This window comes from Silurus aristotelis, assembly GCF_946808225.1.
Source record: "Silurus aristotelis genome assembly, chromosome: 6".
NCBI classification, from domain to species: domain Eukaryota; kingdom Metazoa; phylum Chordata; class Actinopteri; order Siluriformes; family Siluridae; genus Silurus; species Silurus aristotelis.
In genome coordinates, this window is record NC_139579.1 from 18477100 (window position 1) to 18500618 (window position 23519).

Genomic DNA, 23519 nt, shown 5'->3' on the forward strand with positions numbered 1-23519 from the left:
AAAGTTAGATTCATGCGTGTAAACAGTAAGTGAATGTGTAAAAAAAAAAAAAAAAAGTGTGTGAAATAATAAATTGTGTGGAAATAGGTTTGTGTGCACGAAACCCAAGTTTGTATGTGTAAAATGTATGCGTGTGCGTATTAAATGTGTAATTATTTTGTGTGTTAAAGGTAAATTTTTGTTGTTAAAAGGTGGGTTTGTATGTGTGAAATACTTATCGGAGTGAAAAATGAGGTTTTGTGTGTGTGTGTGTGTGTGTGTGTGTGTGTGAGAAAGATAAATAGGCCGCTAGGTGGCGCGGAACTTTGGCGCTAAACCGAACACCTCACGATCACTTGAATGAGACCGGATACTTCACTCCCCGCTGTCTGTTCACATTACCGGACCGATCCGGATGTCTAAATGCTCCGTAGCAGCACTGAGGAGGTTACGGCCGGATACAGTTCAGAAACCGGCGCTATCAGTTCATCCGGGAGTGAGCGCAGCTTCAGTGCAGCTCTGTGCAGGCGGCAGGAGGATGGAGCAATGTACCGGTGTCCCCTGTCCCGCTCACACACACCACAAAGCGCTACCTCCTGCTCCGGTCCTGGATCAACCTCCGCCACTGTAGCTGGTGTCCAGACAACTCCGGCTCCAGCAGGTAGCGGCCCTCAGTATAAACCAGCTTTATCTTACACAGCTAACGTTACCACACAATAACCGCCTACGGGAACGTTCTGGGAATGTTTGTTTTAGGTTCCAGCTTGGTTTTCAAGTAATTTTTAATTGTATTCCAAGTATGAAGTGTGTGTGTGTGTGTGTGTGTGTGTGTGTGTGTGTGTGTGTGTGTGTGTGTGTGTGTGTGTGTGTCCTTTCCTTATAATGAGTCAGAGGAAATTATAACTCAGCAGGTAAGTTGTGCTGGTACTGATCTTTAAGAATAAGGGAGATGTGCAGATCTGCAGTAACTACAGGGGAATAAAGATTATCAGTCACACCATGAAGTTATGAATCCTGGCTGAGAGAAGAGGTGACCATCTGTGAGCAACAGTATAGTTTCATGCAGAGGAAGAGCACCACAGACGCATTAATTGCTTTGAGAATGTTGATGGAGAAGTATAGAGAAGGTCAGAAGGAGTTGCAGTGTGTGTTTGTGGATTTAGAGAAAGCGTACGACAGAGTGCAGAGAGAGGAGTTGTGGTACTTTATGAGGAAGTCAGGTGTGTCAGAGAAGTATGTGAGGGTGGTGCAGGACATGTATGAGAACAGTGTGACAGCAGTGAAATGTGCAGTAGTAACGACAGACTGGTACCTGAGGGTCAACAGTGCAAAGTAATGGAGAGAGTGTTAGAGAAGTGAAGAAAAGTGTGCAGGCAGGGTGGAGTGGGTGGAGAAGAGTGACAGGAGTGATTTGTGATAGAAGAGTATCTACAAGAATGAAAGGGAAAGTTTATAGGACTGTAGTGAGACCTGTGATGATGTATGGATTAGTGACAGTGGCATTAAGTAAAAGACAGGAGGTGGAGCTGGAGGTAGCAGAGCTGAAGATGTTGAGATTTTCGTTGGGAGTGACAACGATGGACAGGATTAGAAATGAGTTTATTAGAGGGACATGTAGGACGTTTTGGAGACAGTGTGAGGGAGGCGAGATTGAGATGGTTTGGACATGTGCAGAGGAGGAACATGGGGTATATCGGTAGGAGAATGCTGAGAATGGAGCCACCAGGAAGGAGGAAAAGAGGAAGGCCAAGGAGGAGGTTTATGGATGTGGTGAGGGAAGACATGCAGGTAGTTGGGTTGAAAGAGGCAGATGTAGAGGACAGGGGGTATGGAGACGGATGAGCCGCTGTGGCGACCCCTAATGGGAGAAGCCGAAAGAAGAAGAAGAAAAAGGTACTTCTGGAAACCTTTGCATAATTTAAACCTATCGAGAAATCTATACGAAGGAACCATCCCTATACAGCCATGCTACTAAACTGAGCTGAAATAATGTTCATACACAAACCTATTTACAATTTTTTTATATACATATATATATATATATATATATATATATATATATATATATATATATATATATATATATATACAGTACAGACCAAAAGTTTTTTCTCATTCGAAGAATTTTCTTTATTTTCATGACTATGAAAATTGTAGATTCACACTGAAGGCATCAAAACTATGAATTAACACATGTGGAATTATATATGGAATTATATACATAACAAAAAAGTGTGAAACAACTGTAAAATGTCATATTGTAGGTTCTTCAAAGTAGCCACCTTTTGCTTTGATTACTGCTTTGCACACTCTTGGCATTCTCTTGATGAGCTTCAAGAGGTAGTCACCTGAAATGGTCTTTCAACAGTCTTGAAGGAGTTCCCCGAGAGATGCTTGGCACTTGTTGGCCCTTTTGCCTTCACTCTGCGGTCCAGCTCACCCCTAAACCATCTCGATTGGGTTCAGGTCCGGTGACTGTGGAGGCCAGGTCATCTGGCGCAGCACCCCATCACTCTCCTTCTTGGTCAAATAGCCCTTGATGCCTTCAGTGTGACTCTACAATTTTCATAGTCATGAAAATAAAGAGAACTCTTTGAATGAGAAGGTGTGTCCAAACTTTTGGTCTGTACTGTATATATACAGTTTTAAATAACCTTTAGACAACTCCAGTATGAGAAAGTTACAGGGACAGGTTTTTAGTTTAAAAAAGTACCTAAGGGGTTTACTTTGCCAAGCATCCTCATTATTTGTTACATAACCATAATAAATGGTTTAAAGTGAGCTATGATTCTGAAATAGCTCTGATTTGATAACCAGAATGGAATGTTCCCTGAATCTTACGAAATGGTTCCAAAAAACAGGGACATGGACGCTAACTAGTAGAGAAATATCTCTATAAAATGTTATTCTTTAGGCTTCATGGTTGTTCTGATTGCTCCTAAATAGGATTTTGGCCTTCAACACTAAAAAATTGCCTTAAATCAACATGAGATAGATGTGACTTACTAAATCTGCATGCTCTGGAATTAAAAAAAACCTCTCAGAGTTGCGACATCTGTGCCACGCTATGTGTCCACACAGCTGTGCTGAGCAAGCAGAATCTATATGTAACATATGAGGCTTGGCACAGAGCCCATTGCTTTAACTTTTCCGTATTTGCTTGTGTGTTCAGGTGTGAACAGGGTGAACTCGTCCAGCTCGTCATGGACCGGTGGTGGGCTCTACAGCTCGTTGTGCAGGAGCTCGAGCACTCCTTGCCTCAGGAAGACACCAGGCTCAGCTTCACGCACCCTGCTGGGACCAGCTGCACAGAGGGAGCTCAACAGTGAGTGAACAAAAAAAGCTGTAGAAATGAAACCAGATTTGAAACAGACTTGTCATACTGTTTGATTATTTGAATGGTACAGATGGAAGTAGTCGAAAAAATGTCTCGCTGTTTGTTTTGTTACGAGGGTGCAGTTTTGATGAGAAAGAAACACAGCAGGATCTAGTCTACATATGACAATTTGACGTGTATGAATAAAGCACACCTACAGTTAGAGATATCATAGTGTTGTAAAGACAAAGCAGGCAAGCTTCCCTGCCTTACTGCTCCAGAGTTCTGTCACAGAGCTTTGCATGTCCTCTTTGTGTCAGTGTAGGGTTTCTCTGGGTTCACTGGTTTCTTCCCACCCCTCAAACAACGTGAGAGTAGACCGCACTCATTTGTAAATTTGTATCTGAGCCAGCATGCATTTTCAATTTATTTTTCCACAGAGATGAGATTCATATTTACCCTGACAAGGTGAATTTACATATGAATAAACGTTTGTGTAAATATATTTAGAATCACCTGTTCTTAGTTCAGAAGACACACTTAGATTTGTCTGATTTTAAGAGCGGTTTCTTAGTGGAGGAAAACACGCCTGCACAGTTTAAAATGTGAACTGAGTAGACCACTTTTATAGTGTGAAAGATGAATTAGTATTGATTGGTATTTACAGGCCAAACGTGTGGCAAGAAAATATTCCTCACACCATTACACCACCTCCACCAGCCTGAACTGTTAACATAAGGCACTTCGGGTCTGTGGATTCATGGTGTCGGTGCCAAATGCTGACCTTATAATCTGTATGGCTCAGCAGAAATCAAGATTCATCAGGCCAGGCTACATTTTCCCTCAGATTTGGTGACCACTGCAGTTACAGATTAATTTCTTTTCTTAGCTGACAGGAGTGAGATTTTTTATTTGGTTAGAAAAATATATAAATGATTAGGTATACAGTTGTTCCAGTAAAGTGTTCAGTGTATACATTTTTAGCTTTTTTGGAGAAAAAAAAGGGAATACAATAGACTGTGGTTGTTTTGCCTCTGTGAGCTGTGATATACAACATAAACAAAGTATTGTGTTGTTTGGTTTGTGTGGAAAAAGCGACAAAAGAGATGGCACAGGTTTTTCTTGGCTATGACCACATCTCTGAATAGGTGATGCATGAAAATGAACCTTGATCCTGTTTTGTGTAAATGGTTGTTCGTCTAGTTTTGGTAGGTCAGGATCACCTTGCTCACAAACAGCACTCGGTGAAGGTAATAAAAGCTTGGCTTTTTGAGCAGCGTGCATCATGTATTGACATACAATGTTCTTTTAAATCCAGTGACATCGTCCTCGTCTGCATCTGTGTCTCATGCTGCATCTGTGATTGTGGCTGTGGTGGAAGGCCGGGGTTTAGCCAGAGGAGAAATTGGCATGGCCAGCATCAACACAAAGTCCCCTGAGTTGGTACTCTCACAGTTTGCAGATACTGGGACTTATGCCAAGGTGAAACTTCAGTTAGGGCTGTTTCTCTTCTTTTTTGACGCAAATGACTCTCCAGGTTTCATCATTTATTTTTAGGTCATTGATTTTTGCATATATTTCACCTTAGGGCTAGATGTCGAAATGACAAATAGGGTGAAGAGAAATTACAATTAGAAAATCAATGAGAGATTTTGTTTGTACGCAAAGTCAAATGTCGAGTATAAACCCGTTTGATTTGTGTCAAGATGCATCTCACCACCCTAGTGTTGGCAAGGGACTGCCAAGGCAAGCAGAGAATTTCCAGTCAAGGAATATTCCATTGGTTTTTGGTCACTTTATGTTACACATATATATGATACTGACATAATAAAATGTTCAAATGTTACATTCTCTATTATACATCATATAAAAAAATAGGGAGGTCAAGGCTTTGTTAAACGGATTGTTAAAAAATTATTATTTGACCAAAAAGACTACTCCATACTCCATAGAGTAGCTAATCATTTATTTACACAAATCCTTGACTTATTTGGTTTGCCCATATTTAGTAAACAATTGCAGATTTATTATTAGCTTTATTTAAACACTGAACCTGTACGTGACGCTGTAGATTCACATGTTGAAAACTCTTTGCAGGTAATTACCAAACTGCATATCTTGATGCCTCTTGAGATTCTGATGCCAGACACTGCAAGTGAGAAAGGCCACGGAACCAAGCTGTTCAATATCATCACGGAGAACTTTCCGGTACTCGTTTATAATTACTGTGCAGGCTTTTACAATCGAAAACTGTTCAGATGTTGCATGTACGAGGTACAATTCAGCATTGTTTATGTCAATGTTTATTGAAGATACACAAATTGACAATGAAATATGAACACTAACGACCATTTCCGATTAATTGATTTGGTATCATTATGATTTATATATTGTATTCTGCCACTTACAGTCTGTAGGCTTCACGGCCATTCAGAGGAAGTACTTTAATGAAAAGAAAGGACTGGAGTACATCCAGCAGCTCTGTGCACCCGAGTTCAACACTGTTCTTATGGATGTACAAACTAAGTATGTACTATATTCATTTTGTGATCATTTTAATATCAGAAAAAATAGTTTTTAGATTTATGCCCTTTGCACAACTAGTCCTTGAATGAACAGCATGGGTCAAATTTTCATTTTGGTTATTAGTTTACTTCCTAAATCACAATGTTACCTGATAGTGGCAATAGTGGAATTTTATGCCGTGTCTAATAAAGAAAATGGTGCAGCAGCGCTTTAGTCTGTTCAGATCTCTTACCTTTACATTTGTACACTTTGGGTAAATGTTTGTTTCCCAACATAGTTTTGTAGTTTCATACTTTTTGTTATTTTTATGGCTTATATGGCCATCATCATCATCAGTAGTCGCATTGTGTTCTGGAGTTTTGAGTCTAATGTTTAATCATTAAGTTATGGATAAATTTGGGCTGCTCAAGTTACTGGTTAGCGTGACGGTAAGATAATACAGTCGCCTGGCTGAGAGAAATGGCGCGAAATGGTGGAGAGAACAGGGTCAGCCGGCAGCAGGAAAAGAAAACACGCTGGTGTGACGGGTGAAGGCGAAACATCAGCACGGTGAGCAAAAACTCATCATGTGAAAATGGTATGGTTTTGTGTAAACTGTTTGTAACTTCTGAACAGTCGCACTGAATCTGTTCTGTCGTGACTCGCGAGCATCACGTTGCGCAATCCGCTCGCAATCCGCTCGAAATGCTCTTTTTTTTTTTTTTACAGAAAGAAACAACCCAGCATGAGTGAATTTGTTCAAAGGAGAAATCCCCAATGCACTCAACAAGCAGCCACTAAGCTTTAAAATGGCACCACTGTAATTAATCAATTAATGGAATAATAATAATTGTCCAATTAACTGTTTATCGAAATAATCGTTAGTTGCGGCACTGGTTTAATGTATCTGTTACTGTGGCAGTCAGAGCATGGCCTAGCGTTTTTTTTTTTTTTTTTTTTTATTCAGGCGAAGCCTGGGGAAGTGAGTGGTAAGGATGAAGCACCTATGCATAATTTCCAATAATTAATGTATTTTGTTTCAATGAGCAGCAGAGAGGATGCAAGGTGAAGGAACAAGTGCTGAGAGAGAGAGAGAGAGAGAGAGAGAGAGAGAGAGAGAGAGAGAGAGAGGGAAGAAAAAAAATTAAGTTACCTTGTTTGTGGCAAAAATAAAGGCCTCCTGTTTTCTTTTCCCTGAGCCTATGACCTGAAACCATGGTACAGAGGAAATTACGCACAGGTGTTTGACACTGACCACTCACTTCCTCTGGCTCCGCCCTCAGTTCACAAACGTGCGCTGCCACAGTTTATTTGACAAAAATAAAAAATCTGAATCACAAAATTTGAATCTGAAGCACATTGTAAATATTTTGGTGTCAGCATTTCAGTCAATAAATATGTTTCAGAGTAGACTAAAACTTTCATGTAATCTAGAGTCAATAATGCACAAGAATAGTTTGATGTAAATTTGAATTATAACATTGGCTCTGTGCAGGTACTACTGTCTGGCGGCCGCAGCTGCGCTCCTTAAGTACTTTGAGTTCATTCAGAACTCAGTCTATGCTCCTAAATCTCTAAAAGTTAACTTCACTGGCAGTGAGCAGACTGCTATGATTGATGCAGTATCAGCCAGGAACTTGGAGCTAGTGATTAACAACAGGGACCACAGGTTAGAAAGCATTCTCCCTTCTATTATTTATACCGATTCTCTACATCTTACCACACTGTTCATTTCACATGTTTTAACATCAGGAGTGAACACACTCTTCTTGAAGTCTTAAACTATACCAAGACACCTGGTGGTGAGAGGAGGCTTCGCTCTAACATTCTGGAGCCTCTGCTGGATGTCGACACCATTAACACACGACTGGACGCCATCCAGGTCCAATATCCACACCAAGTAGTCATAGAATAAGAAGTGGCTGTTTGTAGCTATTTATTCACCCAGCATTGTGTTGATCTGTTTATAGGAGCTGCTGCAGGGTGAAGAAATCTTCTTCGGTCTCAAGAGTGGTGAGGTTCCTTTTATTTTTCACGTTGTGTTCACCGATGCTCATCTTTTATTCATTGTAACGGTCCTCAGAAGCAGAAGTTGAGCGAGTGTAATGAGCATTGCTTTTCTATTTACAGCAATCACACAATTCTTGGATGTAGATCAGCTGCTCTCTGCTCTTGTGCAGCTCCCTAAGCAAGAGACGGTACAGTAGATTTATGCATGGGTCAAACTGGGTAGAGAATGTAAAGAAATTGTAATAATTATATACCATATAGGATCATGTAGCAGGTATGAAAGTTCTCACTGTAACCCATCTGTTACAGTCCCTCTCTACCTGTCCTTCGATGGAAATGGAACACCCTCACAAATTATATAAATTGGCTAGTTGACCATTAATAGATGATTTTTAGGACATATTGTCTGACATTTTAGAATGATGCCATTTGTCTGTTACCAAAAAATAAGTTTAAGAATGCATACGATCGTAATGTAGAGTGTGAGATTTCTATTTAGATACGTCATTTATGTATAGAAAAGAAAAAAAGAAATGCGCTACAATTCTCTTCTTCTCTACAATGCAGGTTGAAGTGGCCGAGGCCAAGATAATGCACGTCATTCAGCTGAAACACACGCTAGAATTGATTGAACCACTCAAGGTCAGAACAGGTGTATACAGACATGCGATTACAGAGATGGAAATATATATATATATATATATATATATATATATATACAGTGAGGAAAATAAGTATTTGAACACCCTGCTATTTTGCAAGTTCTCCCACTTAGAAATCATGGAGGGGTCTGAAATTGTCATCGTAGGTGCATGTCCACTGTGAGAGACATAATCTAAAAAACAAAATCCAGAAATCACAATATATGATTTTTAAACTATTTATTTGTATGATACAGCTGCAAATAAGTATTTGAACACCTGTCTATCAGCTAGAATTCTGACCCTCAAAGACCTGTTAGTCTGCCTTTAAAATGTCCACCTCCACTACATTTATTATCCTAAATTAGATGCACCTGTTTGAGGTCGTTAGCTGCATAAAGACACCTGTCCACCCCATACAATCAGTAAGAATCCAACTACTAACATGGCCAAGACCAAAGAGCTGTCCAAAGACACTAGAGACAAAATTGTACACCTCCACAAGGCTGGAAAGGGCTACGGGGAAATTGCCAAGCAGCTTGGTGAAAAAAGGTCCACTGTTGGAGCAATCATTAGAAAATGGAAGAAGCTAAACATGACTGTCAATCTCCCTCGGACTGGGGCTCCATGCAAGATCTCACCTCGTGGGGTCTCAATGGTCCTAAGGAAGGTGAGAAATCAGCCCAGAACTACACGGGAGGAGCTGGTCAATGACCTGAAAAGAGCTGGGACCACCGTTTCCAAGGTTACTGTTGGTAATACACTAAGACGTCATGGTTTGAAATCATGCATGGCACGGAAGGTTTCCCTGCTTAAACCAGCACATGTCCAGGCACGTCTTAAGTTTGCCAATGACCATTTGGATGATCCAGAGGAGTCATGGGAGAAAGTCATGTGGTCAGATGAGACCAAAATAGAATTTTAGGGTCAGAATTCCACTAAACGTGTTTGGAGGAAGAAGAATGATGAGTAACTTCCCAAGAACACCATCCCTACTGTGAAGCATGGGGGTGGTAGCATCATGCTTTGGGGGTGTTTTTCTGCACATGGGACAGGGCGACTGCACTGTATTAAGGAGAGGATGACCGGGGCCATGTATTGCGAGATTTTGGGGAAAAACCTCCTTCCCTCAGTTAGAGCATTGAAGATGGGTCGAGGCTGGGTCTTCCAACATGACAATGACTCAAAGCACACAGCCAGGATAAACAAGGAGTGGCTCTGTAAGAAGCATATCAAGGTTCTGGCGTGGCCTAGCCAGTCTCCAGACCTAAACCCAATAAAGAATCTTTGGAGGGAGCTCAAACTACGTGTTTCTCAGCGACAGGCCAGAAACCTGACTGATCTAGAGAAGATCTGTGTGGAGGAGTGGGCCAAAATCCCTCCTGCAGTGTGTGCAAACCTGGTGAAAAACTACAGGAAACGTTTGACCTCTGTAATTGCAAACAAAGGCTACTGTACCAAATATTAACATTGACTTTCTCAGGTGTTCAAATACTTATTTGCAGCTGTATCATACAAATAAATAGCTTAAAAATCATATATTGTGATTTCGGGATTTATTTTTTTTTGATTATGTCTCTCACAGTGGATATGCACCTACGATGACAATTTCAGACCCCTCCATGATCAAATACTTATTTTCCTCACTGTGTATATATATATACTGTATAGTGTGCATTATTTGTATGGTATGGTCAGTCAGCATTTTTCAGTCTTTGACAGATGGTGTTGAAGGACGCTAAGACAGCCTTACTGAAAGCTTATTACACTTCACTAGATGATAGCAGGTAATAAACACTTCGTGCAGCCTTATAAGGCCTGTTGTATTTGTGTAGATTTGATTTGAAGCACATGAAGCCTATATTTGATGATTTAGTCTGAAAAAACCTTTACACAGACACAACATTGGTGCAACATTTAAGAGTAAAGTATATAAAAGAACCTTTGCTTTAGCCTTTCATTTGTTTTGGTAGGTTTAACAGCATTCTGGACCAAATCAAAACAGTGATCAACAATGACACCAGCTATATGAAGGGCAGTCTGAATATGCGCACACAAAAGTGCTACGCTGTACGCCCCAATGTCAACGAATTGCTAGACATTGCACGTCGAGCCTACACTGAAGTAGTGGATGATGTAGCAGGTGAGCGGCTCATATTTCATATCTTAATGACCGTTATGCATTAAAGACAGTGGTGTTTTTTTTATATTATCTACATTGTACTCTACAGGTTTAGTAGATCAGCTCGGAGAGAAGTATGGCCTTCCACTGCGCACTAGTTTTAACACTGCTCGAGGTTTTTTCATCCAGATGAGGCTGGAAGGTTTTGGTCTGCCTGATGGACAACTCCCAGGAGAGTTTATCAAAGTGAGGCCTGATCACCTAAACAAATCAGTGCTGTATTTAATTATACACATTCATTTTATTTATTGCTTCTTAACATATTCAAACATTTTCAGTGGACAAATGTAACATTTTATTCCCTGCAGGTAACTAGACAAAAAAACAACTACAGCTTTACTACATTGGACCTGATGAAGATGAATGATCGCTGTGATGAAGCTTTGAAGGAGATATTTCACATGTCTTACATGTGAGCATTCAACACTTATACATATTTTAGACATTGCATTAACAGTACTGGTTTCATCTGAGTTGACTAATTAGCACACTTTAGATATCTTTAATTACATATAAATATTATTTAAATGCTTTATACATTTTCTTTTTTTTTTTAGGGCTGCAACTAATGATTATTTTGATAATCGATTAATCGGATGATAATTATTATTATTGTTGTTTTCGATTAATCAGATTAAAAAAAAACATTCTTTTTTAATCAGATGTTTTGCTCATTATAACTATATAAAAGCCTAATTCCTGGTATTTATATATAAATGTGCACTTTAGAAAATGTAAAAGCCACATATTGATTTTAACTTTCTTTAATGGGGACATTTTAAAGCTTATCGTGGCTGCTTGTTGAGGAGTGCATGGGGGATTTGTCCTTTGGGATTTCTGCAAAGAAAAAAGCACCTCACCACTCTTGAGACCAAAGATTTCCTCACCCTGCAGCAGCTCCTATAAACAGATCAACACAATGCTGGGTGAATAAATAGCTACAAACAGCCACTTCTTATTCTATGACTACTTGGTGTGGATATTGGACCTGGATGGCGTCCAGTCGTGTGTTAATGGTGTCGACATCCAGCAGAGGCTCCAGAATGTTAGAGCGAAGCCTCCTCTCACCACCAGGTGTCTTGGTATAGTTTAAGACTTCAAGAAGAGTGTGTTCACTCCTGATGTTAAAACATGTGAACACTAAGGTGCTAATGCTTTTACAGATTTGTTGATAAATATAAGTATATAAAAAATCAGAAGAACAGTGAGATGAGATTTAGAGAATAATTTAAAAAAAAACAGCATTCGAGTATGCAACGTGAGGCAATTTGTGTAAATCAAAATTCGTTTGAGTTTTTAATTATAATTGCAGGTGGCAAGTTGACAACCATGCTTACAAATTCAATATAAAATAAATACAACATTGTTTTTTAAATTTTTTGTTTAAAAACACAGGCATTTTGTTCAGTTGTGAATATAGAAGCATCTAGAATATTAGATTTAATGTTGTATAATAAATACAATAAAATAATTGTTGTAGTAGACAAATGCTATACAAAGCGAATAGAACAGAGAAACGCAGCGAGCTAACAGGCCTAATTAAAGAAAGAAAAAAATATACATTAGTGTACACATGCATAAGCATTCACGCAAAACCACAACAGTGACTAAAAATGTAATCGTTTACTGCTGCTGTTATTTGCTGCTTTTAGATTTAATGTTTGTTCGCACCATTTTAATTGAATCCATCACTATGTTGCGAGTGAGCTGATTGCGCAACCTGATGCTCACGAGTCACGACAGAACAGATCCAGTGCGACTGTCCAGAAGTTACAAACAGTTTACACAGTAGCACTTCATTAAACTAAACCATTTACAGTTTTTGCTCACCGTGCTGATGTCTCGCCCTTCACCCGTGACACCACTGTCTTTTCTTTTCCTGTGCTTGTGCATCACTGTGGTACATCAATGCCACACAAACTGTGCTTTGCAATACCTTGCAGGTTGCAGTCTTCTTTGTTTCGTTTAATATAAAGTGCCTTGGATGATTTGGGACGCACAATTGTTCCTGTTGCGGGTTGACCCTGTACACTCTGCCATTTCATAAGCGGTTGTGTTATCTTTCCGTCACGCTAACCCGTAACTTGAGCAGCCCAACTATTCGATAACGGCATTTGTTGACAACGAATCTCATTATCTATGATTATCGATTTTACCGATTAGTTGTTGCAGCCCTACTTATTGAAAAATGTTTTGTGTAATTCACATTGAAGCATTTGTTGGCATTCTGTTTAATCACATTATGAAAATACAGATCATTTGATAAATGTAGTCATCTGCTGCATCTCCACAGCGTGGTATGCAGGTTACTCAGCGAGGTGTATAAACATATTCACTGCTTGTATAAGCTGTCTGATGCCGTGTCCATGCTGGATATGCTGCTGTCTCTTGCCAATGTTTGCACTATTTCAGATTACGGTAAGATTAGACTCCAGGTACAGACATATCTTAACATATTACAGTGTTTAATGTCTTATAGCTGCTAACATTTAAGTATTTTACACAGTTATATATTTCACTCTGTGTTTGTGCCCCAGTGCGCCCTGAATTCACAGATACACTGGCAATAAGACAAGGACGCCATCCGATTCTGGAACGCATTGCTGGCCAGCAGCCCATCCCCAACAACAGCCATATCACAGAGGGAAGCAACTTTGTTATAATCACAGGCCCAAACATGAGTGGCAAGTCCACTTACCTCAAACAGGTGGCCCTCAGCCAAATCATGGCTCAGATAGGTACATAGACTTGCAATATTGAATTAGTCAGTATTCGGTTATGTTGATTTTTGTACTAAAAATATGACAAAGAATATAGCCCTTTCACTCGTTTGAACATTATTTGAATTTACAGCCCAATGCATTAATAGTACAAATGTTATTAACAAAGACTTAATTTTTTTTCAACAACATAAAAAACATCTAACAGTAAGGATCTGAGGACTAGGTGGAAATTGCTTTTTCCAAAGTGGTTTCTTATGTGGTCTGATACTGGAGCCATATATTAATTATTAATGGTAACTCATCTGCAAATGTGGTAAATTCTTTAAAGATATCTGGCATTGTTATACACCCCGGCCACCATTTACATTTTCCTCTGTAAAAGTCATGTCTATATAAAAAAAACGATGAATTATTAAGAATATAACAATTAACTTGTGGGGAAAAAAAAGGTTTAAACTAGTGCAGGAATTACCACTTCATGTCTCCTATGCAAATGTCCTCACTCTTTCTTTTTGGTGCTCTGATTTCCTGCCACTATCCAAAAACATGCAGGTAAAAGAATTGATTTCACTAATCATGTCCCCAGGTGTAAATTTGTTTGTGAGTGTGTGAGAACATGGCACAATGAAAAAGACATTTCATTCCGTATGAATTCTCACATTATGCCCAATGTTTCTAGTTTTTGGATCCCCATAGCTTTAACCAGCAGAAAGCAGTTACTGAAGATCAATAGTGCTGGAATTCAATACCTGCTCTTAAGACTATAATTAACCTTTTTGGAATAAACAGGTTTCATTTGTTTTGTCAGTATGAGAAATATTGGTCTTTGTGCACAAATGAAACACACTGTAGCAATAATTTAAAGAATGACTATGTACATTATATATGTTTCAAATTCTAATTTGTTCAGTTTACAAGTATCTGTGTTTTCCTATTTTTTTTTGCCTTAGGATCATATGTGCCTGCCGAATTTGCCTCGTTCCGTGTTGCTGATCAGATATTCACACGGATAGGAGTAGATGATGATTTTGAGACCAACTCCTCAACATTTATGGTTGAGATGAAGGAGGTTAATATGAAGTGAGCATGTGCAGCAGAATTGTAATGCATATACAATACCTAAAATAGTGTTTTATTGCAATACCAGGTCTCCTACATAATACACAATGCGAGTAACAGGTCACTGATAATTATTGATGAGCTGGGACGTGGCACTAGTGCCGAGGAGGGCATCGGAATTTGTCATTCAGTTTGCGAGTTCCTCATTAATCTGAAGGTATAGTGAAATGGTAGTGATAATATTGTTTTTCATGTTGTGAACAGTCTAAAAACCACTAAAGAACAAGCAGCTTCAGCCAGAATGTTATTTCTGGTGTCTTGCAGGCCTTCACTCTGTTTGCCACCCACTTCCTGGAGCTGTGTCAGTTGGAGACTCTTTACCCTAACGTCGAGAATCAACACATGCAGGTCCAGCACATGCGTGGGACTGAGAACAGCACAGAGAGTGTGGTCTACACCTACCTGCTGACTCAAGGCTTTTCTGAGGAAAGCAACTACGGTAATCTTAATCAAACAAAGGGCAGGTCTCATGACATCTGACAACTACTTGATAAATTAGGATTGAAGTGTTTCAGTGTACAGTTTGTTAAATATAAAATGGCAATAATTAACCACTGATTGGACAATGTTTTAATATGTTTTTACCCTTTTTACCTCCCTGACTTATTTTATTGTTTAAGGCATAAGAGCAGCAGAGAACACATCATTTCCACTATCCATCATCCAGGAGGCTAAGTCTATATCAGCCAAAGTTAACCAAAAGTTATGGGTGAGGAGGATGTAGTTTAATGTCACAGGGTGTGTGCTTACATTTGCCATGTTTAGCAATCTTTTAATAATGTATGTGAATGTTTGTCTAAGGAAAACTGAACTACAGAAGCTTAAGTAAAACAGATTTTCTGATCATGCATCAAGTGCAAATCATGTTCAGCTAATTTGCATTTAGTGACCCCCCAAAAAAGTACACGAATAGCATGAAATACCATGAAATAAACATGTAGGGTAAGGGCTATAAAATAGAACTGAACATTATTTTTAACTTGAAGGATAAAAGGAAAGACAGAAACTGAAAAAACTCTGTTAAATGTTGATGTAATGTTAATGTAATAGAAATAAGCAATTTCGACTCATATAAATAATCCACATCAATAAATATAGTAATCTGTGCAAATGACATGATTTAAATTCAGTCAAGTTGAGGTGTACATTAGTTAGTCTTTTTATTTGTAAAATGATCACATGAACCTTAGAGGATTTAAACAAATTTCTTGTGAAACACTTGTTTAATTATGATGCAATCATAAAATTGGACTATTTCAAATAACTGCACTCCTTTGTCTTGAAGGCTAAGCATCATAGTGACCCAACCACTCTGCGACAAGGGATAGTGTTTCGTCTGGCCACAAGATTGTTACAGACAGCCCGAAACTCCAGGCTGGATCCAGACAGTCTCCGTCTTTACCTAAAAGGCCTAAAGAGAAACTATGAAGCGGAGTTAAAGGACAGATTAGGGTCCATGGACACAGAAGAGTGATGCCCACTTCACCTAAACTAACAGAAATAAACTGGATTTTAAGATCTTTGCCACATTGTGTAAATCCAGTATTACAACTGGTGACTGACTTAGTTGTTTTAAAGGGAACCTGTTTGAGCAGATTGCCCAGATATTGTTCTGATTTTGTTCTCTGATGCACAAAGACAATTAAAACTGCTTTGTTGGTTTATACTCTACAGCATGTTGAGCAGGAAACATATGTTTGGCTTTCCTATTAAAGAATTACCTAAATAAGATATATTACTATTTTCTTTACTAAGCCATCCACCATATATACACACACACACACACACACACACACACACACACACACACACACACACATTGTTTTTAAATATTTGAACAGGGACACAGTGGCTCCTCTGCACATGTGCAAACCATCTCAATCTCATCTTGCTCATCAGGGACAAATTCACACCATTCACCTTAACTGTTGATTTGTGTAAAGCTGCTTTGAGACAATGCCTGTTGTGAAAAGCGCTATACAAATAAACTTGACTTGACCTTTCACTCTTGCAGATATCCTTCTATCACAAATCACTCCTGCTATCACTCTTCTCCACCCACTCCACCCTGCCTGCACTCTTTTCTTCACTTCTCTAACACACTCTCCATTACTTTGCACTGTTGACCCCAGGTACCTGAACTCCTCCACCTTCTCCACCTCTTCTACCTGCAACTGCACCACTCCACTGCCCTCCCTCTTATTTACACACATGTACTCTGTCTTACTTCTACTGACTTTAATTCCCCTTCTCTCCAGCGCGTACCTCCACCTCTCCAGGCTCTTCTCAACCTGCTCCCTACTCTCACCACAAATAACAATATCAAGTGAAGTCAAGTCAAGAGGCTTTTATTGTCATTTCTACGATACACAGTGGTACACAGTACACAGTATAAACGAGACAACGTTCCTCCGGAACCCTGGTGCTACACTAAACAGTATCATCCGCATACATCAAATTCCATAGAGACTCCTGTCTGACCTCGTCTGTCAATCTGTCCATCACCACTACAAACAGGAAAGGGTTTAGAGCCGATCCTTGATGCAGTCCAACCTCCACCTTGAACCAGTCTGATGTTCCTACTGCACACTTCACTGCTGTCACACTGTTCTCATACATGTCCTGCACCACCCTCACATACTTTTCTGACACACCTGACTTCCTCATACAATACCACAACTTCTCTCTTTGCACTCTGTCGTACGCTTTCTCTAAATCCACAAACACACAATGCAACTCATTCTGTCCTTCTCTATACTTCTCCATCAACATTCTCAAAGCAATTAATGCGTCTGTGGTGCTCTTCCTCTGCATGAAACCATACTGTTGCTCACAGATGGTCACCTCTTCTCTCAGCCTGGCTTCTATAACTTCTTCGTGTGGCTGGGGGGCATCTGGGACCCCTTCATAAAGCATTAGGGACCCACCATGACAAGTAAAATATAGACTTGGGGGGGGTCTACAAGATTATTTTATTAACCTCTTTCTAACTAACCGCCAACCTCTTTCTTCTTATGCTTTACGCCACTTCCTCATTCCACCACCACGTCTCTTTGTCTTCCTTTCTATTTCCAGATGTCACACCAAGTACCTTTCTAGCTGCCTCCCTTATCACTTCTGCAGTAGTTGCCCAATCATCCAGCACCTCTTCACCAGTCTGACCTCTTCCCTGAATCTCACACTACAGTCTTCCTCCTTCAGTTTCCACCATCTTATTCTTCTTTCAGGCCTCACTCTCCTCCTCTTCTTCTTCACCTCCAAAACCATCCTACAGACCATCCTGCCAACACCTTACAGTCTCCAATCTCCTTCAGGTTGCATCTCCTATACGTCACCCTATGATCCTCTTTCTTCTTAAAATAAGTTTATGACTATGAAAATTGTAGATTCACACTGAAGGCATCAAAACTATGAATTAACACATGTGGAATTATATATGGAATTATATACATAACAAAAAAGTGTGAAACAACTGAAAAACGTCATATTGTAGGTTCTTCAAAGTAGCCACCTTTTGCTTTGATTACTGCTTTGCACACTCTTGGCATTCTCTTGATGAGCTTCAAGAGGTAGTCACCTGAAATGGTCTTCCAACAGTCTTGAAGGAGTTCCCCGAGAGATGCTTGGCACATGTTGGCCCCTTTGCCTTCACTCTGCGGTCCAGCTCACCCCTAAACCATCTCGATTGGGTTCAGGTCCGGTGACTGTGGAGGCCAGGTCTATGGCAAGCCAAAAGGGTCAGAATTACGCCTTAGATTAAACGCGTTTACATTCAAAACGCCGTTGAATACGGCGTTTTAAACAGTATTGGCGCCGTAAAATACGCCGTTGTGATCACAAACGCCGTAAAAAGCGCGCGAAAAATAGGTAAATTGCGCAGTATTTGACGGCGTTTAGTATACGTTCATTGTGTCATGTGACGGCGTAAAAAACGGCGTTTTGGTTGCACAGATCGCGCGTCTTTTACGGCGTTTTTCTTATGGTATAATGAGAAAATTAATTGATTTCCACAGCCAGTAATATTGACCTGTTCTCATCCAATCAATGATGAACAGAAGCAGACCGGACCAATTCAGCACAGATCATTTGTGATAATCCAATCCGTAGGAGTTCTTTGCCATTCAATAAGCAGAAAAATCCAGTTTGCTTGAAAATGAACAGAAGAAACTTAATTTTACACTACAAGCGAACATTAAATCGGGTAAAAGTAAGGAACAAGATTTTAGCAGCGTAAATCTTTTCGGTTATAAAATTTTTATTACAATACAAGCCTATGACTATATTATTATATTGTATTGAAATTCAAGGTTTACCTGCACCATCTAGCTTGGAGTAATCTTTATTCAGACACCAGAATGACCACTTTGTTATGTTTAATACATAGGTTGAGGTGTCGGATCTGATATGTCAACTACTGTAATAAAGATAAACTCAAGTCCTCAATAAGCTGGGAAGTTCCTGACCTAATAAATATGTAACCAATTACATGATTAGGACATTTGCATTTACTTTGCATTGTAAGAATGTACAGGGAGACTTTAAATATGAAAACATGACTTGGTAATGTTTTCTCATTAAAATCAGATAATTTCAAGAGAGATTTATTTCATCACATCTGAAGGGCCTTGGGTATAAGAAGATTTCCAAAAGATTTAACATTCCAACAGACACCATTGGGAACAGCTGCAAACCTGCCTGGCCGTGGAAGAAAGCTCACAATTTCATCAAGGGCCCTTAGCAACTTAGTCAGGACAGCTAAGAAAAACCATTGTGTGACTGCAAGACAGCTACAGGATGACATGATGAAGGCTGGTACAAGTGCTTCAGTGGCAACTATTAAACGTGCACTGAATAATCAAGGACTTCATGGCCGCACTCCACTCTTGACCTCAAGGAACATCAGGAGTCGACTAGAATATGCCAGGGGGAATTTGGATAAAACTACAGAGTTCTGGGAGACAGTTCTATGGACTGATGAAACCAAACTGGAACTTTTTTGACATATGGACCAGCAGTATGTCTGGCATGCAAAAGGTCAGGCTTATGACCAGAAGAATACCATCCCCACGTTCAAGCACGCAGGTGGGTCAATAATGATGTTGGGCTGTTTTTCTGCGGCAGGAACTGCCAATCTTTATTGTGTACCTGGCATCATGGATTCCCAGAAATAGCAGGTCATTTTGAAGAAGAACGTGATGCCTTCTGTTGACAAGTTAAACCTTGGTGATCATTGGATCTTCCGGCAAGACAATGATCCCAAGCACACCTCCAAATCAACCAAAGCTTGGTTGGGGAAAAGATGCTGGAGTGTCCTGGAGTGGCTTTCTCAGTCACCAGATTTAAATCCAATTAAAAATCATAGGTGGGATTTGAAGAAGGCAGTTGCAGCACGGAAGCCGTCAAACATCACTGAGTTAGAGGCTTTTGCACGTGAAGAATGGGCAAATCTTCCAATCGAGAGGCGTAAGAAGCTTGTCAGCACTTATCGAAAACGCTTGATAGAAGTTATAAAAACTAAAGGGCGCTCCACAAGGTACTGAAGCTGGGGGTTGAATAATACTGCACATGCTCATGTGTTACAAGACTTACAATTTTTATTTAAACTTTAATGTTAAGTCAACTTCTGTTGTCAAAATAACTCAAATATGCAGCAATAAATATTGTTTGTTATTTCACGCGGGTTCTTTTCTTCATTTTCTTTCATTATCTTGCATCAACATCATTGTATTGTCTATTGAGGTGAGGGGGTTGAATATTTCTGATTGCAATTGTATTTATTTATTTATTTATTTATTTATTTTATAAAGGTTTGAGGTATTCCGTAATTCAAGTGGTGGTGGACCGATCCGTCAGAGAAGGTGCAGAGTGAGAGCACCTAGACAACTCACTTTTAAAGTTTCTATGCTAAAAAGGGGATTTTCCCCCCTTCCACAGTTTGGGCACTTTTGGGGTCTTAACATACTCAGAAATGCATCAAAATCAGCAGCCTGTGTACATTATGTAAAGTACATGAAACCTTAGGATTATGTTAAGAGAAGAAAACTGATTTAAGAATGTCGGTTATAGCGCCACCAACTGGCAGCAGGAATTGTCACTTTTTGACGCTGCAAAAATCTTGTTCCTTACTTTTACCCGATTTAATGTTCGCTTGCAGTGTAAAATTAAGTTTCTTCTGTTCATTTTCAAGCAAACTGGATTTTTCTGCTTATTGAATGGCTAAGAACTCCTACGAATTGTCCTACGATTATCACAAATGATCTGTGCTGAATTGGTCCGGTCTGCTTCTGTTCATCATTGATTGGATGAGAACAGTTCAATATTACTGGCTGTGGAAATCAATGGGTGGTGACTCATTATACTATAAGAAAAACGCCGTAAAAGACGCGCGATCTGTGCAACCAAAACGCCGTTTTTTACGCCGTCACATGACACAATGAACGTATACTAAACGCCGTCAAATACGGCGCAATTTACCTATTTTTCGCGCGTTTTTTTATGGCGTTTGTGATCACAATGGCGTATTTTACGGCGCCAATACTGTTTAAAACGCCATATTTAACGGCGTTTTGAATGTAAACGCGTTTAATCTAAGGCGTAATTCTGACCCTTTTGGCTTGCCATACAGGTCATCTGTCGCAGCACCCCATCACTCTCCTTCTTGGTCAAATAGCCCTTGATGCCTTCAGTGTGACTCTACAATTTTCATAGTCATGAAAATAAAGTGAACTCTTTGAATGAGAAGGTGTGTCTAAACTTTTGGTCTGTACTGTATGTATATATATATATATATATATATATATATATATATATATATATATATATATATATATATATATATACATACACACACACACATATACATACATACATACATTCATTCATTCATACTGCTGTAGTGTTGAAAAACCTGCCAGCACTTATCGCGAGATCTCCTCGTGTCTCCGCCTTCAACGTGATTAGCTGCGCCCTTTTAAAGCGTACAGCATCGTTTCTCCTTTCCCACGTCTACCACGACAAGCCCCGCCCTTTGCTTCAGGATTGGTGGGAACGAACAGCTCTTTTGTGGTATGATTGATCAGTGATTTTTTTTCCCCGTATTACATTGTCCAATCGCATGACTTGTTACTACTACAGCCAATCCAGGGTTGGGAGGTGCGGTTTGTCGGAATACGGGCGTTCGCGTCCGCCGTGGTATTGTGCGCAGCAGGGCAGGTGACCCGCCCCCACCCCCGCGCCTCGACACAGAGCAGAATTGCTGCTAACTGCCGGCTCGGAGCTGCTCTCAATCGGGCTCTACAACCAGGAACACCAGTTCATTCCAGCCGTTAAAAGCTCTGTCAGAGACACCACAGCAGGTTTGTATGTCTTCGCATTGTCACAGCAGTGTATTAGTACCAGCGGGTGTGGTGGCGTTGGGCAGATTGGAGGGATTTCTCCCCCGGGCCAGGAGCTCAGTTAGCTCCCGTGATCGAGCTGCACGCGGGGCCTGCGCCTGCATCTGATACGCTTTCCTTATCTGCTGTGTCACAATGAGCAGCGACACGCTGATCATCACAACTCACTTTAGGACCCTGTTGGCTTTAAATCGGGCTTTACACCGTGGACAAAGTGTGTATCGGCGTTGTAAGATCTGAAGCCGAAACCAAACTGTCACGTTAAGTCTAGAGACGTGCACTGTCCTCACAGGCGCGAGCTCACTTTCATTATCGTTATCACGCGCCATTGGGCCACCGAGATGGACAAATCTCTAACCATGCTTTGCTTGTAGGTGTGCGTGTTCTGCGCGTGCGTGTCAAATGCAGTCTGATGCACTCTTTACCTCGCTTAGGAAAGGACTAAATGAGGAAGCGGCATCACTGGCCCCCTTTTCTTAAGCCTTGGGGAGGTGATTATGAGATTACAGCAGCGTTGATCGTGACACTAGATTCGTGTGTGTGTGGACGCGTCTGTGATTTGCTCTAATGTAAATCAGTCACGTGATCAGCCTTCTTCTGACGCTATTTGTCATTTCACTTCGTGCAATAAGCAGGTCGTCTGAAAATCCGATTCTTCATCCATCTGGTTTGTCGTAGATCAGAACACCTCAAACTTATTTATTTTTCACATCTAGTGATCTTGACTAAAATAAATAAATCTGTAGTGTGGGTGTGTGTTTTATTTATTTATTTATTTATTTAAATTCTGTATTGCGTTATTTTGAAACACAGTGACCCCGTGCATTTGACTTCCTGGATCTCACCATGGTTCTATATGCGTGTCAGGTTTTCTGTTATAAATAACCAACTCACTAACTGGGTGATTGGTGTCTTTTAATAGTGTCTGCATGTTGTGCACTTCTCCCAGTCTACATACTTGGAAAAGTCTCTGGAGTCAACGTCATGGCCATGTCTGTCCAGTTCAACTGAATATCATTTGTGTTTGTGTTGCATTGTGTTAAGGCCTGACCATGAGGAATATATTACCTCATACCCTCTTCCTGTGTACGTAAACTCGATCAAAAGGAAACGTGTGTGTGTGTGTGTGTGTGTGTGTGTGTGTGTGTGTGTGTGAGTGGAGCTAAGAACTGCCACAAGTCTATGTTCCTGTTCTTTGTTTGCCTTTAGAGAAGTTTTACATGGTCTGCAACTTTGCACACTCTGATAGTAGTACATTAAAAATGTAACCAGCTCAAGCTTCGGTGTGTTTCAGCTCAATCTTGATTCTATCATCTTCTCATATACTGATTCCACTCATCTTAGCAAACCCCTTCTTAATAGGTTATAAAATAGTTATTTATTCTCACAAGGCAGACGTTTTGATACCCATTCATCGATATGGGAAAAGCTCATAAACACCAGCACGTCTAAATATGATGCCAACTTGACCCCAAATTTGGGGTCCTGTGTTCTTTTTGCCAGCAGTAGGATTTTTTTGCCTTCATACAGTATTTAATTTCAGGTTAAAAATCAAATACAGCGGTTCCTATAGTAATGGAGTGAAATGGAACACCTCCAGTTCTCCATCTGTGTTGTTGTAGGTGTTTATATGTTTTGCCAGATCAGGCA

The 23519-nt window shown here is 40.1% G+C and overlaps 2 protein-coding genes across 17 annotated transcripts in view; both read left to right on the forward strand.

Annotated features, from left to right (window-relative positions):
* The first annotated feature begins 323 nt into the window (after positions 1-323).
* msh4 (mutS homolog 4) lies at positions 324-16189 on the forward strand. 2 transcript variants are annotated; one of them, XM_083543654.1, is made up of 21 exons: positions 324-640; positions 3152-3304; positions 4614-4777; positions 5393-5503; positions 5706-5821; positions 7296-7469; positions 7553-7682; positions 7771-7813; positions 7931-7998; positions 8378-8452; positions 10174-10238; positions 10425-10594; positions 10683-10819; positions 10942-11045; positions 12927-13051; positions 13171-13371; positions 14307-14425; positions 14504-14632; positions 14740-14914; positions 15096-15184; positions 15761-16189. In XM_083543654.1, exons 1-21 carry the CDS (start codon positions 403-405, stop codon positions 15947-15949), a joined length of 2775 nt encoding a protein of 924 aa, XP_083399780.1. In that variant the 5' UTR covers positions 324-402; the 3' UTR covers positions 15950-16189. The 2 variants fall into 2 exon arrangements, with proteins under 2 accessions (XP_083399780.1, XP_083399781.1); XM_083543655.1 differs by lacking the exon at positions 15096-15184 and having other exon boundaries at positions 15761-15887.
* A 5245-nt stretch (positions 16190-21434) lies between these two features.
* The window catches only part of ktn1 (kinectin 1), a 29613-nt gene continuing 27528 nt past the window's right edge, over positions 21435-23519 (forward strand). For 7 of the 15 annotated variants that reach the window (XM_083543594.1, XM_083543603.1, XM_083543595.1 and 4 more), the window contains exon 1: positions 21501-21830. The gene's annotated coding sequence lies outside the window, so the exon portion shown is untranslated. Of the gene's footprint in view, positions 21831-23519 lie in introns of all 15 variants that reach the window. The other 8 variants (XM_083543601.1, XM_083543606.1, XM_083543605.1 and 5 more) reach the window with 5 other exon arrangements.